Here is a 14,396-nt window from a genome sequence, read left to right on the forward strand (position 1 = left end):
AGTTACAGTAGCAGTACTAATTTAGTTTGCACCATTTTAAACAATGTTAAACATGTAGGTAGGCTCATCTCAAACATCATGCGAAAAACATGGTGTGTCCTCCTCCAGTTGCACATGTAAATCTTATCATTTGCAATTACAATTTTGTACTTAACACAGCTGTCACTGCCTTAGAGCTAAAGCAATAGTTCACCTACCAGCACCTCTGGTAGGCCGACTTTGTTACCTTTGGATAGAGCCAGGCCGGCTGTTTCCACCTGCTTTCAGTCTTTGTGCTAAGCTACGCTAATTGGCTGCTGGATGTGTAATTTCCACTTCAACTGTGCAGCGGTACCCTGAATCATCTCCAACAAATACTACTGTGAAAGGAAAAAGTCAAATCTAGTGTAATTGATTTTGGCATTTTGTCAGCGATGACTCAAACTCGAAGGATGTCAGAAACAGTGTTCTTGTATTTATTTAGTTTTTTTAAATGTCACCTCTGAAAAGCAATTACACCTGCTTTTTCTTTGTTACAAAATGCTCTGATAGATCTGCTCTCTTCATAGAAAATGGCGTGTGCACGGCAACATGTAGGTGGTTTCCCCACAGCTAGTCTGAGAGACTCGACGGCCCTCTGTGCAGCACGTGCTTCCAAACACATCAGCATCATTATGAGATGGTCACAGAGTTGATTTTGTTTTTTTAAATGTTTGTTTTTTTTACGAAGGCTGGACAACAGTGGTGTGAACTGGGTGGATGACATCACATGCATACACTTGAACATTATGTGCAAGCAGCTTTCACACAAGCTACTCATACAGGATGAGTAGCAAGAGAAACACAGCCTGCTGCTGATCCAGACTTGATCATCAGGTCAGCAATTGTTCTTCCAGCTAATGCCAAAACACTTGCTTCCTTTTATTCCTATGTTGTCCATTTGACGATGATGATGTCAAAGATCGATCACTCTGGATCTTAATAATAAACAGATTTGTTACTTGGCAAATTAAAGGTCTTATTCTTTGTGCTCCGTCTGTGGCTCACCCTCCGTACTTGAGATTTTTTAATGAGCTATAAAATATTTTGGGCCAAAGAGCTGATCGCCCTTTAGGCTCAAACACTAAAAGCAGATGTTTTATTTTAACAAGCTGCTTAGCAACTTCTGATCACGAAAGGCCAAAATGTGGCCATGCCAAAGAAACTCTGTAAACTATGCAACTTTTCCCCTACAACTGAAAATCTTCTTTGGCTTCTCCTTCGAGGACAGACGGTCACCTCAGGGCCATGGTGTTATCGTGGGGACAAATGTGGGCACCAAATTCACAACCTTTAACCCAGAACAACAGTCCCGTTTCTCTTTCCCTTTACTGACTCGCACCTCAGCCACCTTCCTGCCGTCCTCTTACCAACAGTCGATTTGGTTCGAGCAGCAGGCTGTCATACAGATCAAGAGGGGATCATGCCTTTGTTCCTCTTGCGGTCGGCCATTGTGCGGCGGTTGTGATTTGACACGCGGCTCTTGTTGGCCTCCTTTTTGCGTCGGTCCAGTAATGTCTCCTGGTTTTGTCCTTGGCCTTTGGGTTGGCCCACCACATTACTGGAACGCTCCGGTCGAAAACTGGAAGAGAAGGATGAAGGGAAGTCAACAGAGGTGTTGATGGACCCACCAGGTGAACCTCTAACCAGTGCTGTTTCAGAATTTAAATATACACCTTGAGACATTGTTAAAATTTACATTGGTTTTCCTGGTTACCGTATACTGGACAGATCTACTTTTGTCAATTCATTTCAATGTAGCTTTTATCATTTGATAGTCAGTTTTATTTAAATAATAAATTTGTCCCAGCCCAAATCATACATTTGTCTCAGTGTTTTACAATCTGAATAGACAGCGCCCTCCATCTATAAATGGTCAAGTCTAGAATTGTTTCGTTTTCACGAAGAAACTTCTTGTGAGAGTTTTTTGAATATTGACTTTACCCTTTCCTTTGCTGCATGGCAGCTCTTCTAGCTTCAGCCCGCTCCCTCAGCAGAGCCGGATCCTGCACAAACTGGTCCCTGTTTACATTGTTCTGAAAGAAAATGGATTTACATGAAAGAAAATAAAACGTGCAGACACAGAAACTGTAGCTAAAAAAAAAAAAAAAAAAAAAAAAAAGGTCAAACTTTGCAATGGTAATCCCTTACGTCAGATGAAGTGTGTGTTAATCTGGTGCTTTTAGATCTTATAAATGTAATTAAGTTGTCAGTGATTATTTTATATTCATCATTATTAACATAATTGCCTTTAAGTTGGCATTATAATAATAATAATAATAATAATCTTTATTTGTAGAGCACTTTTCAAAAACAAGTTACAAAGTGCTTTAACAAGTGTAAAGACAATAATACCCATTTACACCAAGGCTAGTTGAAAGTTATGTATAAAACACATCACTTCCTGTCTAACACATCACACCAGTGTACTCCAAATAGTCCTAATTTAGGATATATGCAAAAATGTACCTGCAACTGCTGGTAAAACAAAATTGACCGTCATATTTTCCAGTAAAGCCTCATCAATGAGCTTTATCAATGGAATAGGGCAAAAAGGAATATATTTTTCTCCTGTAATGTAGGATCTGCGGTTTCATTTCTAAATGTTTCAGTACCGGTAAAGTCTCTTCCTCCTCGTCATCTTCACCCTCCTCCTCATCCTCTGGTTTGTTTCCTTTTCTCAGTATCTGCGGGACAGTGAAAGGCCTGCAGAAAAACAAAAACAAAGTGAAAATGGAAAACATACAATGAATGCAATTAGCGTCCACCACAAGAACAACATATTCCAAATTTAGACTCCATCCTGTCCAAATTAATGATCACGATCTAAGAGACAGACACAAAAAATGTAACCGATTTACCTTCTGTTCAGTAAACTGTCTCCGTCCAGGTCATTAGCTCCCACTTGGTTCATGTCGTAGGTGTCATCGTATTCGTCATCGTAGTCGTCATCCAGGCCGAAGGTGGCTGCACTTTCGCCAGGTTCAATGATGACCTCGTCCACCACCGTCTCGTAGGCCTGGTAACGAGCTTTCTGCTCCGCTATGTGCTGCTTGTCGTTCAGCATCTCTCGAGCGCTCTCACCTTTCCTGCAAAAGTAAGAAGACACCACAAGGTTACACTTGACCTCTGACAGTCTCACCTGGTCTTCACTTTCTTTAAATACATGTACAGCTGTGTTTACATACACTTGTAAAGGACATGCATGTCATGGCAGTTTGACTTTCCAATAATTACTACAAAGCTAATTTTATACCTCTTTGTGATGAATTTTGGTTCATTTATGAATTTATGATGAGTCTCCTGAAAATGTGACCAAATCTACTGAGGTCAAGAATATACATGATACATTTTGGTGATGAAGTTGTTTGCTACGTGACATTCCCTCTTAACTTCTTGTGAGTGATTATGATTGACTACAGCTGGTGACTTCTCTGAGCCCGCTTAAATCGGGCATGTTTGATATACTCTTTATACTCAGCCACAGACGCAACAATGGGAAAGTCTAACGAGCTCGGCACGGATCTGAAAAAGCGGATCATTGACTTGAACAAGTCAGGAAAGTCACTTAGAGCCATTTCAAAGCAGCTACAGGTCCTAAGATCCACAGCACAAACACCTGTTTGTAAGTATAAAGTGTACGGCGCAGAAACACAAGCTATCAACTGCTGCTGAGAGAAAACTGGTCAGGATGGTCAGGGGTCAGCCAAGAACCACCAAAATGCAGGTCTGCGATGAATTAGAAGCTGCTGGAACACAGATGTCAGTGTCCACAGTTAATCGTCTTTTACATTGCCATGGGCTGCCGTGCAAGAAGGAAGCATGGACAAAGAAAAGGCCTTCTGGAGGAAAGCTCTGTGGTCAAATGAAACAAAAAATTTAGCTATTTGGCCACAATGACCAGAAATCTGTTTGGAGGAGAGGAAGCGGGGCCTTTAACTCTACAAACACCATACCTACTGTTAAGCATGGTGGTGGCAGTATTATGCTCTGGGCCTGTTTCGCTGCTGGTGAAACTGGTGCTTTACAGAAAGTCAATGGAATAATCAAGGAGGAGGATTACCTCCAAATTCTTCAGGAAAATCTTAAATCATCAGGCAGAAGGTTTGGTATTGGACACAGGTGGATGTTTTAACGGGACTTTGACCCCAACCATGTATCAAAAGTGGTAAACGAAAGGCTAAACCCGGTTAGACTTCAGGTTTCAGAAGGGCCTTCCCCAAATCCTGACTTAAACCCCACATGTGGACTGTGCTGAAGAAACAAGTTGTGTCAGAAAACCAACAAATTTAGCTGAACTGTACCAAATATGTCATGAGGAATGGTCAAAGATTCAATCAGAAGCTTGTGGATGGCTACCAAAAGCACGCTCTTTACAAGTGCATGTAAACTTCTGACCACAACTGTATATGTACAGTTATACAGGCTGGCAGTCGGGTTTTAAAGGGCAGATTTTCAAAAAAAGAGGTAGTTACATGTGGAAGTCCTTAGCTTTGATTAAACAGTTGAGTGATTTTATACGCACATGAATCATGTAAGAGACTCGGTTTTGTCACCAGTATATTGGTGGTTTACATTATTATTCAAATTTTGCAACTGTGAGTGCATAAAAAGGAGTCATGGGGTTTTATTATTATTATTGAGCTAACCTGCGCCCCGGGTTTTTAATTTTTGGATTAGCGAGCGTCTCCTGTGTGTTCTAACCTCCTGCCCTTCCAGATACGGGACATGTCCACCTGGTCCCTGCGGAAGATGTCGAACTCATCATCATCAAAGACGTTGGATCTGATGCTCAGAACATCTGGAAGCTCCTCCTTCACTGGCCTGAAAGGACAGAAGACGAATCAAACACAGCAGTATCATGACAAGATTCATTTTTCATTCACCCTTAACTTATTGCCCACTCCATTTACCCCAAATGATCTGCACAACACATTTTGGATTCGTACAGTAAACAGTGACACTTTTGATTATCAGTTTAATTACTAAGTTAGCAAGATTCACAGATTTTAGCTTCTAAAAGGAGATCATCTCAATCTTATATTAATGTAAAATATTTTTGAGCTTTGGACTCTTGGTGCAGCACGATCCAGAATATAAATAGCAGAATTGTATGTAGAGGCCTTCCCAGTGAATGATGGTGTTTACCTTGGCATGGCTCGGTCCAGTTTGTCCAGGTTGGGGGCCAAGCGATCCTCCAGGATGTTGTTGATGACCAGCTCAGAGTTGTAGTCGTACTCCTCCAGGCAGGCCAGCACGAAGCCTTCGCCCAAATCCGGCAGCAGGTCCTTGATACACGACAGCAGAGACTCAAGCTCGGCCTCGCTCACTGTACACACTGCACCCTGATGACACACAACACCCAAAATAATAAAGTACAGTAACAAAGTCGGATTGGGTTGTCTCTCCATCCCCCCCCACCCCAAATTTGCAGCTACTTTGAAAACCACACTTTTATCATTCGGCTAATTTATGTAATTTTCTTTCTGCACTGTAATGCACCATTACTTGTATTCTTACACCTTTATTTATTTATGTATTTTATGCTTTGCAAAATTCAGATTAAGCACCTTTTCCTTAGCATTTGAAAAATGCTACACAAACAAACTTGCCTGACCCTATGTACCAGTTCTAAATGTAGTCCCATTTGTTTTATTCCTTTAGTCAAATTTCTCTCCTCGCTGTACTCAGTTTCCAGCAGCTAAAACTAATCTGTTAGGTATTTAGATTTCTTGTAATTAAAATAATCATTATTGATAAATAAAATAAGAGTTAGTTGCTGCCCTGCATTTGACCTTAACATAAACAAACAAATGACATTATGTGTAACTGGTAACCAGTGATAAGGAATACAGGACACTGAGCTCTCATTAAATTACCTGTAAAAAAGACAGAACTCACATTGTTTCCTTTTCGAGGAACATCCAACATGGCCTTTGCTCCCATCAGGTCCTCTGCTCTCTCTGGCTCTCGGCCCTCCTTAAGTTTAAAGCCACCCGAAGAGGCGGCGGCAGCGGCACCGCCTGCTGCTCCCTGATAGGCTGGCATCGCAGAGGGGACTTTGTTCTGAATCTGGCTCTGTGGTTTCCGTCGCCCCACACTATCCCAGGCACTTCTCACTCCCTCGAGCAGGTAGGACGTCCGGGTCTCATCTCTGAGGGAAGCAGGCGGTTAAGGAAATGATACAACTAAAGAGTATAGGCATTACTGTCTGCTACTAATTCAAGTCTGGCTTTGAGACCATTCTGACTTGATTAGGGCTGCAACAAACGCTATTATTTTCTGGATTAATCTATTAAATCTGCAGTAAGGAAATCTTTTAAAAACAACCTTTTCTCATATTTGCTAAAAATGTCACTACATCCTGAAAGTAGTCCATGAGAAAGTCTGTGAAAAAAATCTGATTGCTCTGTCCCCTCCTGCTGCTCATAATGCCATTTGCAAGAATCCACCACTTCCTGAAGAAAACGACCAATCAGAGCAAAGAGCGGTTTCAATCGTATCGGTGAGTGGCAAAGAAGGCATGATGAGAAACAATGGAGAATAACTTCTGGAGGGAGGACAGTGGTGTACTAGCCTCTCATCCTGCTGTTAGACGTTGTACCATCTGCCTCTGATGCCTAGAGCATTCTGCCCCAGGCCGCAAAGCACTAGACGGGCGACTTTGAGAAGACGAGTCACAGCGAAAGGGAGGTGGGGGTCTTGGCGAGGCTCTTGCTGGGGAGAGCGAGCCCTATGTGGGCTGAAGTAATAATAATAATAATAATAATCCTTATTTGTAGAGCACTTTTCAAAAACAAGTTACAAAGTGCTTTAACAAGTGTAAAGAATAATACAAAAAAGATAAGAGCATGAAAATTTAATATAAAAGTAGTGATGTGTCAGTCACGAACGAAGTAAGTACATAGGCTGGCTCCCATCATTTACTGAAGGCGACGGCTCCCGTCTGAAAGTCTGTTTATTCAATGTTATTGCTGTAAAGCTGGTAAGGATACATGACAGGGAGGGCCTGTTGCAGGAGGCTGACGTCGTCTGCGATGGGGAAATGCTCATCATAGTCTGACAAGAACCTGCAAGGACAAAGAAACAAAAAGATCGAACCCCTTCATTCACTTTGTCACTGCCCTTTAAAATTACACCAACCACTTCTGAGATTTAATGGGGACCAACTAATAACCTCCCCGGAGCCTTGGAGGCGACCCCTGATCTTAACTGGTAATTTTACCTTTTCTCAGTTAGAAAAGATGTGAAATGTTGCAGGAGCTCCTCTGCAAATGTTAACATGTTTTCTCCCCTGCAAAGCAACAAACATCAGCAGAATTAGCATGTGTATGAGTAATGCTAATTCTGCAAAGATGCACGCTGAGAGTTTGGACGTCTCACCCCTCCAGGATTGGCTGTAGGCAGGTGTGATGAAGCAGCAGGTGAGCCGTCTCCACCATCTTACGACAGGAGTGGGACAACCTCTTCCACAAGTCCTCCTGAAGACTAAAGGAAGGAGGGTTTGGGAGATTATTTACAATCATTTATAATTGAAAGTTTGGTACACAAGTAAGTAGCAGAAACTCACCCTTTATCATCAAAGTTCCTCTTCCTAACCGCCTTTTCAAGGTCAGGCACAGTGGTCTCATAAAACGAGGTCAGTCTGCCGGGAGAGAAAACAAAATGATGGTGAGAAGTAGGGCTGAAAGATTAATAGCATTTGCGATATTATCACGATGTAATAAAACGAGAGCAAAGGCTGCGATTACACTCTGGTCACATGACACCCAAGAGAAAAGCAGTCTGCAGACGAAGTTGATGCACGTTACGCTGTACCTTGCCCTCTTGTTGTACGCTGGCCTTAAGCTTGACAGAAGCTGACACTACATAAACTTTAGTGTCACACTGGGAATGAAAGTAGCACCCGCCAACCGCGGGTAACTTGGTGGTGGGTGAAATCGTCGGGTCATCCGCGGCTTTGATGGACAGGAAAAATGCCCAACAGAAAGACACGTACAGTAAGGTAAGCGTGTTGTGGCGATCGGCGCCTGCGTCACACACACAGCCACCAGTCAGCTCAGGAAATATCTGTGAAACGGCGTTTCAAACCAAACTGAACTTAGTTTTTCTTGTGGTCTGTTGGTAGGCCGACCTTATGATATTATATCATTATTTAATGCCATGACTTGACTCAAATTATCTTTCTCATATTATTATAATTTGATATATCTTCTCCACCATTGCTCATAATAATAATTCTACCTAATTCATCATAACACAGGCCTGACCCACAAGAAAGAACAGCGTAGTTCTATCTAGCTAATATTGTGTTGGTAGGTAAAGAGCATAAAAATTAATTGCGTATTAAATCGCAATATTGATAAAAAGATTATTTTCCAAAATCGGTCAGCCCTAGTGAAAAGCTTTTGCGAAGGTGTGGCTCACTATGAGTGGCGATACTGCCAGTTTACTTCGCCTGTCTACCTGCTAAGGAAACCATGGGAGTGGAAGCTGGAGCAGGCGGCGGGGAAGATGTCCAGGAAGGCATGGATGGTGGTGGTGGAGTCACACAGGTACAGAATAAGATCTACAAGATCCTAGGACAGAAAAGAAAAACAAATTATCAATGACATGAAGCAGTATTGTGGAAGTTAGACAATGCTGACTGCATTTAAAAAAAAACAGAGAAACCAATCAACACAGCAACACCTACAAACAACATTTATTTCAATTCATTTGAATATATCAGTGTCTGAAATGGTTAGCAGCTCAATAATAAACCACGTTACAAATCCAGACGGTTAGTATTACTGCTTTATATTTTTGTTTCATTAAAACCGTGTTGGATTACTCCGCTTTGAATGACAACATGGGGGGAAGGCTGTAACAGTGCTCTGGAGATTTTTCAGCCTGTCTGAGAGCGCTGAGGGAAATTTGATTGAAGAAAATCGCTTTATAGCGAATGCAGGGTATGTTGACGTTTAGCTCAAAGCATGATGTGGGGAGAATGGGGATGGTTTGTCTGTGTAACTTGCTTATAGATTGTGAACTGAAGCTCTCAGGGGTTTTTTTGTCTTTTTTTCACTTTTATTTATACAGAGAATCAGGCTGAGACCAGGGTCTCTTTTACTGCTGAGCCTTGTGTACAGCAAACAGACAGACACAAATATTCATAACAGATATAAATATATATAATTTAAAAAAAAAAACAACAGACAATTTACAGGTAACAATTACATGAATGGGCTTGAGGAATTTTCCAAGACTAACCAATCTTTTGAGCGTGTCTGATAACCACTGACTTTCCAATTTATTTTAGCGGTCAGATAGCTGGGAAGTTTATGCGTTATAGCCGAATAATAACCAGTGCCTAGTTCTCCTGGCGAAGAAGCAAGTACAGTACACAATGGTGTGTGCTGAAATTGGCACCCATAATAAAGCGCAAGGCAGCATGATAAACTGCATCAAGCACTGCAGCTGGAGCATACATATACAGTACATCGCCATAGTCAAGTACTGACATGAAAGTAGCTTCTACAATGTCAATTCTATGCTGATAAGACAGACATGATTTATTTCTGTAGAATAAACCAATCTTCACTCTTAGCTTCCTCACCAAAACAGTAAGATGTGTTTTAAAAGTAAGATGTTCATCCAGCCAAATACCAAGGAATTTGTATGCTAGAAATTGTTCTATAACAGTACATCCAGTGTCCTAATTTTAAGCTCATCCAAGTCTTGTTTTCTGGACGTGGAAGAAAAGAGTATATATTTAGTTTTACTTAAATTCAGTACCAGCTTCGGATCAATAAGAGATTTTTGTAGAATTAAAAAAAGTCTGACTGAAGAAGAGCAAGTGCTTGAGCATAGGATGGGGCAGTAGCATAAATGACTGTGTCGTCTGCATAAAAATGATATTTACAGTTCCTAACAGTGGACAGTAAACAACAAGGGACTCATATTGAACCTTGAGGAACTTTTACTTTGCAGCATCAGCATCAACCCATTGGCCTGGGTTCAATCACTCATAATTTTTAAGCCATGTGCAGGTGTTACCTGACAGACCCATTGAGGACAGTGTTACCTACACTTGTAAAACTCTACACATTGTTCTGCTGCTGTATGTGTTGTGTGTCCACAGCCATCACACATGCGCGCACGCACACGCAGACACGTTACTTACTTCAGCCACCACACCAACATCCGTCAGTCATCGAAGTGTTCCAACAGGAGAAACGCTGTAGACTCATCTGTAATTATGTCCATTGCTGGGCTGAACTATTATCACTGTCTTCTAAAGATTTATTTGTATTTGTGTAAATTGTGCATGGGGTCAATGCAATTCTCAATCTTGCTGAGAAACTATACTCCTTTTACAGATTAATTCAATTTTGATCTTTGGATCTATGTAACAGTAAATACTGCTCAGTGCCGTGTTGTCTTGCTGACAAGTTTTCAATTCCTCCATTTAAAGAAACAGTTTTCCTAATAAGGCTGATCAGTCTAGTTTCTAAGGAAAGCGGGATTTATTCACTGGGGCTTATAGTAGAAAGTCGTCCTCCACATTTTAAAAACAAATTGATTTATCAATAATTAAGATGTTATCACGTCAGAACCGCCTTTTTAAATCTGTATGATATTTATATCTGAGAACGGGCTCGTGCCAACATACATCATAAATAGTTTTATTAGTTCACCAGTATCACATGCAGAGATGAACAGAGATGTGTGTGTTTGTCTGACCTGCTGGTTCATGGTCATGGCAGTGGGTTTGTGTGCGTTCAGCTTCATCGGCTCCATTGCTGTGGCTCCTTCACACTGCAGGCCACATTTATCTAGGATAGTGTCAAACACCTGAAGGTGACGGAGAGAGAGGAGGAAAATAATCTATAATCCCACAGAAAGACATTTACAATTTACTCTAAATAGCATTTTTTTTGACTGAGGCATCTTCAATTCACTTTTATTGAACCCAAACACAACCTTACACTCATTTATTAATTACCTGTAACACAGTGGGCACCGTCTCATCCAGGTCACTGTAGTAAGACGGCTGCTGGGTAAAGATGTTCTCTAAAAAAAAAAAGGACATCATTATGAAAGTTAACAAAGCGTGATAAACAAAGGGGAAAACCTAACATACACATTCTTGATAAAAATACCCTTTGATGATTTAAACTGAACCTTAACAAACAGCTCACCTATCATCTTGTGCAGCAGCTGGCTGTTGCCCTTTCCAAAGAGCACACATAGATCCAGAATTTTGGGAATGTCAAACAGAAAGTTATTATAGATAATCTCTCCAAACACAGCCGGGGTGAGGAAGTTCTCCTGTGACAGAGGTGCACAAACACAACACTAGTATTTCTAGAGATTAGTAGGTCATTATTCCCTCTCTGGAGTTCATATTTGGAGCTGCTCCTACCTTGGACTCTTTATATGTGGCCATCCTGAGGAAGGTCAAGAAGACCGCCCTGTGGACAGAGCGCTGCATGTCGGCCACCGCCGGGGAGGCGGGCAGGGTGGCGAGGTCGAGCCCGCGAGGAGCGTGATGCAGGTATGAATCTAGGCACCTCTGCAGAGACTCATCAAACACCACCTGGTGGAAGAGACAGGAGAGGAGATGAATACAAGAAGGAAAGCTGCCATCACTGAATCTAGTGTAAATACATTTATTTACATTAATTTTGTGGCTAAGTGAACAGAAAAGGAAAAGCGGCTCAGCGAGATGTTCACATGTTACCAGTACCTTACCTGACACCAGAACTTGTCATGGGGCAGAGCAAGCAGCCACTCCAGGTCCTCTGTGATGAATCTGGCATGTTCCAAAAACTCCTCCACCTCAGTGGGAGAGCCGTCTTCTGGCGGGGGCTTGTAAGGCACAAAACAGCGATCTTCCTTCCTGATTGGGTGCTGGTATGAAATAAAAGCACAAGGTATGATTCTGATGAACTGGTCTGTGTGGAAGGTTATTATTCCAAGTACACCACAGACTGCTGTTGGAGTGTATTTCTGTACAAAACAAGGTGATATGACTCACCAGTGCAGGCAGTGTGTGCTCTTTTCCCTGGGGGCCAAGCTCGGTCACCTGCTGCTCATCCAGTGGCACTTGGGCGCATGCCATAGCTTCTCCCTCTCTGTTTCTTTTTCTAAAAAATTGTAACAACACAAAGAAATCAAGACTACTACTACAGTGAGATTATGTGTCAATCTCTCGCTTTAACTTCTCTAATTTTGATCATTATGTGCAAATCAATAAGCAGCATTGCTTTATGGCAATATTAAATGTACAGGGTTGTTGTTTTAATGTAAGAGAGTATAATTTGATTTTTCAGGTATTTTGTTCACTAGATTAGTCACACACACAAAAAAAAAACAGACACTGCCAAGTTTCTCAATTGAATATTCATGGAGTATGCTATACATCCAAGGACTATACTATAGTTATACTATAAAACTGCCAAAGTCACATTAGATCCTTTATTATCATTTGCTACTTTACTATCTTTTGCTTATACTGAAATGCTTCAATCCCAAAAACTTCGAACAATACAGACAATATAAACTTATGCTGTGCAGATACTGTTCACAAACAAGACATCAAGACACATATAATACATCGGATGTAGTCTGTGGCTACATACACAGACAGACGGTATAGCTATCTATTAATATCTATAAAATATGTTAAGGTTCGCTGTAAGCTGACAGTGTGCGAACATCTATGTATGGGGGAATTTTATCCACATATTGGACAAGTAACAGCGTCACATTTTTCTAACAGCTTCATTTTAACATCAGCAGGACCAATTCTCATCCTTCACCTCCTGTTGAGATAAACAGTTATCAAGTGTGTGGACTGCTCAACTAAAGGCAGCCACCGTTAGTCAGCTAAAAGCAGTTGTTTTCATGCTAGTAAAACTTTAGCTACAAACAGCCACTCTGGTTAGTTAACTCGTTCAACCAATGTAAGTTAAGTTACCAATGCCGATGGAAAGTAATTTAGTAATCTGATGACCACCGATGTTACAGATTCCATGCGATGTAATTAGCTAACTTCTGACTGAAATACGATGTATAGTCTGGTAAGACAACTTGCTAGCTCTCCGCTGTTTACTAAGTTAAACATAACTGACAGCACGTCAATGAATGGAGGGAGGCTAACGTAAATGTAACGTGGCTAACCAGCCGGTCACTCATAAACGTCCTTTTGTGACTCTTATGTAATAATTGTACTGGGCACAAGTTAATAAATCTGCTCACCTCTTAAATGGAGTGCATGTAACTCTTTTCAAGCCATCTCATCAAAGTCGTCACGGCTTTCATCAGTTTCAGTTTCCAAACGTTTTCTAATCACCTGTGTTGGGCCAGGAAGTGACATGTTGGGTTTTTTTTGGGCATGACGCATGCGCAAAACAATTCAATTTGAATGTCTTTACCGCCCCCCTGTGGCAGAAAAAAAACAACACTCATGGATGTAACATAGAACCATGTTATTAGTGTAAAGCAGAAATACTTAAACATAATGATGGGAAAATATCATTCATGTATGCAAATGGGGAAAAAGCAGAAACCCTCGTTGTTTTATTTATCTTCTCTACAATTATTGGCAGATACACACCAGCCAATACAAAAATTGTATGTCGCACTATGTTGCAATATCTATTGTTTTAACTTGGAATAGACAGGTATCCCCTGGATTACTTCTATTATGGGTTTGGACTGATGACTGCAGTTATCAAAGCAAATGTAACTTATTTGTAGTAAACAAAGGAAGATTTTGGCAAAAGATTTGGAACGACATGGATTCCAACACAGCTATGGAGTCATTGCAATTAAGTCAGCTGATGACTACATTCAGCTTAAACTTATAAGAGGCTCAAAACTAGAAAATATCACAGTAAACATATGGTGGTACAGAAGGATCCGTAAGATGACCTAAACAATGACTGTTGAAACAATGAAAATAATGTGCCTTATATATAATTTCTTAAATATTTTATTTTAGTATATTTTGTATCCTTACTACTTAATATTATTTTATACCTTACAATTTTAAGTTTATTTATAAAAAATAGAGCCTTGCTGTTATGTTTTATATGTTTGTATGGTTGGAAAGAATGCAAAATAACTTCTTTACAAGATATTGTACAATTGTGAACTGTAAATAAAGAGAAAAAAAGTAATCCTTTACTTAAGTTAAAGAAGAAGTACCTCAGTCTAACAGGATGGTTTGAGCATTTACATTTAAGATGTTTTATGTTCTATTTAGAGTTTAGATTCAATTTTAAAATTGCCATTCAATTCAAATTCGACATCATTGGCACTTGGTGAGCACAAACCCACGATATTTCGTAAGTTATATAAGCACGTCGTTTCCCAAAGTCAAAAAGTGC

General features: G+C 40.6%; 1 protein-coding gene and 1 long non-coding RNA gene across 3 annotated transcripts; one reads left to right on the forward strand and one right to left on the reverse strand.

Moving 5' to 3' along the window:
• Positions 1–434: 434 nt before the first annotated feature.
• On the reverse strand, positions 435–13,391 carry ascc2 (activating signal cointegrator 1 complex subunit 2). Of its 2 annotated transcripts, none has more exons than XM_046033708.1 (19): positions 13,264–13,391; positions 12,041–12,149; positions 11,755–11,913; positions 11,426–11,599; positions 11,202–11,358; positions 11,006–11,073; positions 10,744–10,854; positions 8,485–8,597; positions 7,589–7,663; positions 7,402–7,506; positions 7,244–7,312; positions 7,014–7,088; positions 5,920–6,172; positions 5,167–5,363; positions 4,723–4,842; positions 2,880–3,107; positions 2,634–2,724; positions 1,963–2,054; positions 435–1,600 (listed from the first exon to the last, which is right to left on the reverse strand). In XM_046033708.1, exons 2-19 carry the CDS (start codon positions 12,122–12,124, stop codon positions 1,429–1,431), a joined length of 2,343 nt encoding a protein of 780 aa, XP_045889664.1. In that variant the 5' UTR covers positions 12,125–12,149; positions 13,264–13,391; the 3' UTR covers positions 435–1,428. The 2 variants fall into 2 exon arrangements, with proteins under 2 accessions (XP_045889664.1, XP_045889665.1); XM_046033709.1 differs by having other exon boundaries at positions 11,202–11,331; positions 13,264–13,311.
• LOC123959596 lies at positions 3,378–5,689 on the forward strand. The gene is made up of 2 exons (XR_006822347.1): positions 3,378–3,643; positions 4,738–5,689. It is a non-coding gene; the product is annotated as an uncharacterized LOC123959596 (long non-coding RNA).
• Positions 13,392–14,396: the final 1,005 nt, after the last annotated feature.

This window comes from Micropterus dolomieu, linkage group LG21, assembly GCF_021292245.1.
Source record: "Micropterus dolomieu isolate WLL.071019.BEF.003 ecotype Adirondacks linkage group LG21, ASM2129224v1, whole genome shotgun sequence".
Classification (NCBI taxonomy): Eukaryota; Metazoa; Chordata; class Actinopteri; order Centrarchiformes; family Centrarchidae; genus Micropterus; species Micropterus dolomieu.

Bases quoted from the DNA above. Each gene is read 5' to 3' on its own strand.
- ascc2 (XM_046033708.1), bottom strand. From the start codon at position 12,124: ATGGCATGCGCCCAAGTGCCACTGGATGAGCAGCAGGTGACCGAGCTT. The intron at 11,359-11,425 runs GTAGGAGCAGCT...TAGAAATACTAG, and splicing joins CCACATATAAAGAGTCCAAG to TGTTGTGTTTGTGCACCTCT. The intron at 7,089-7,243 runs GTAAAATTACCA...TTGTCCTTGCAG, and splicing joins TCTTTTCTAACTGAGAAAAG to GTTCTTGTCAGACTATGATG.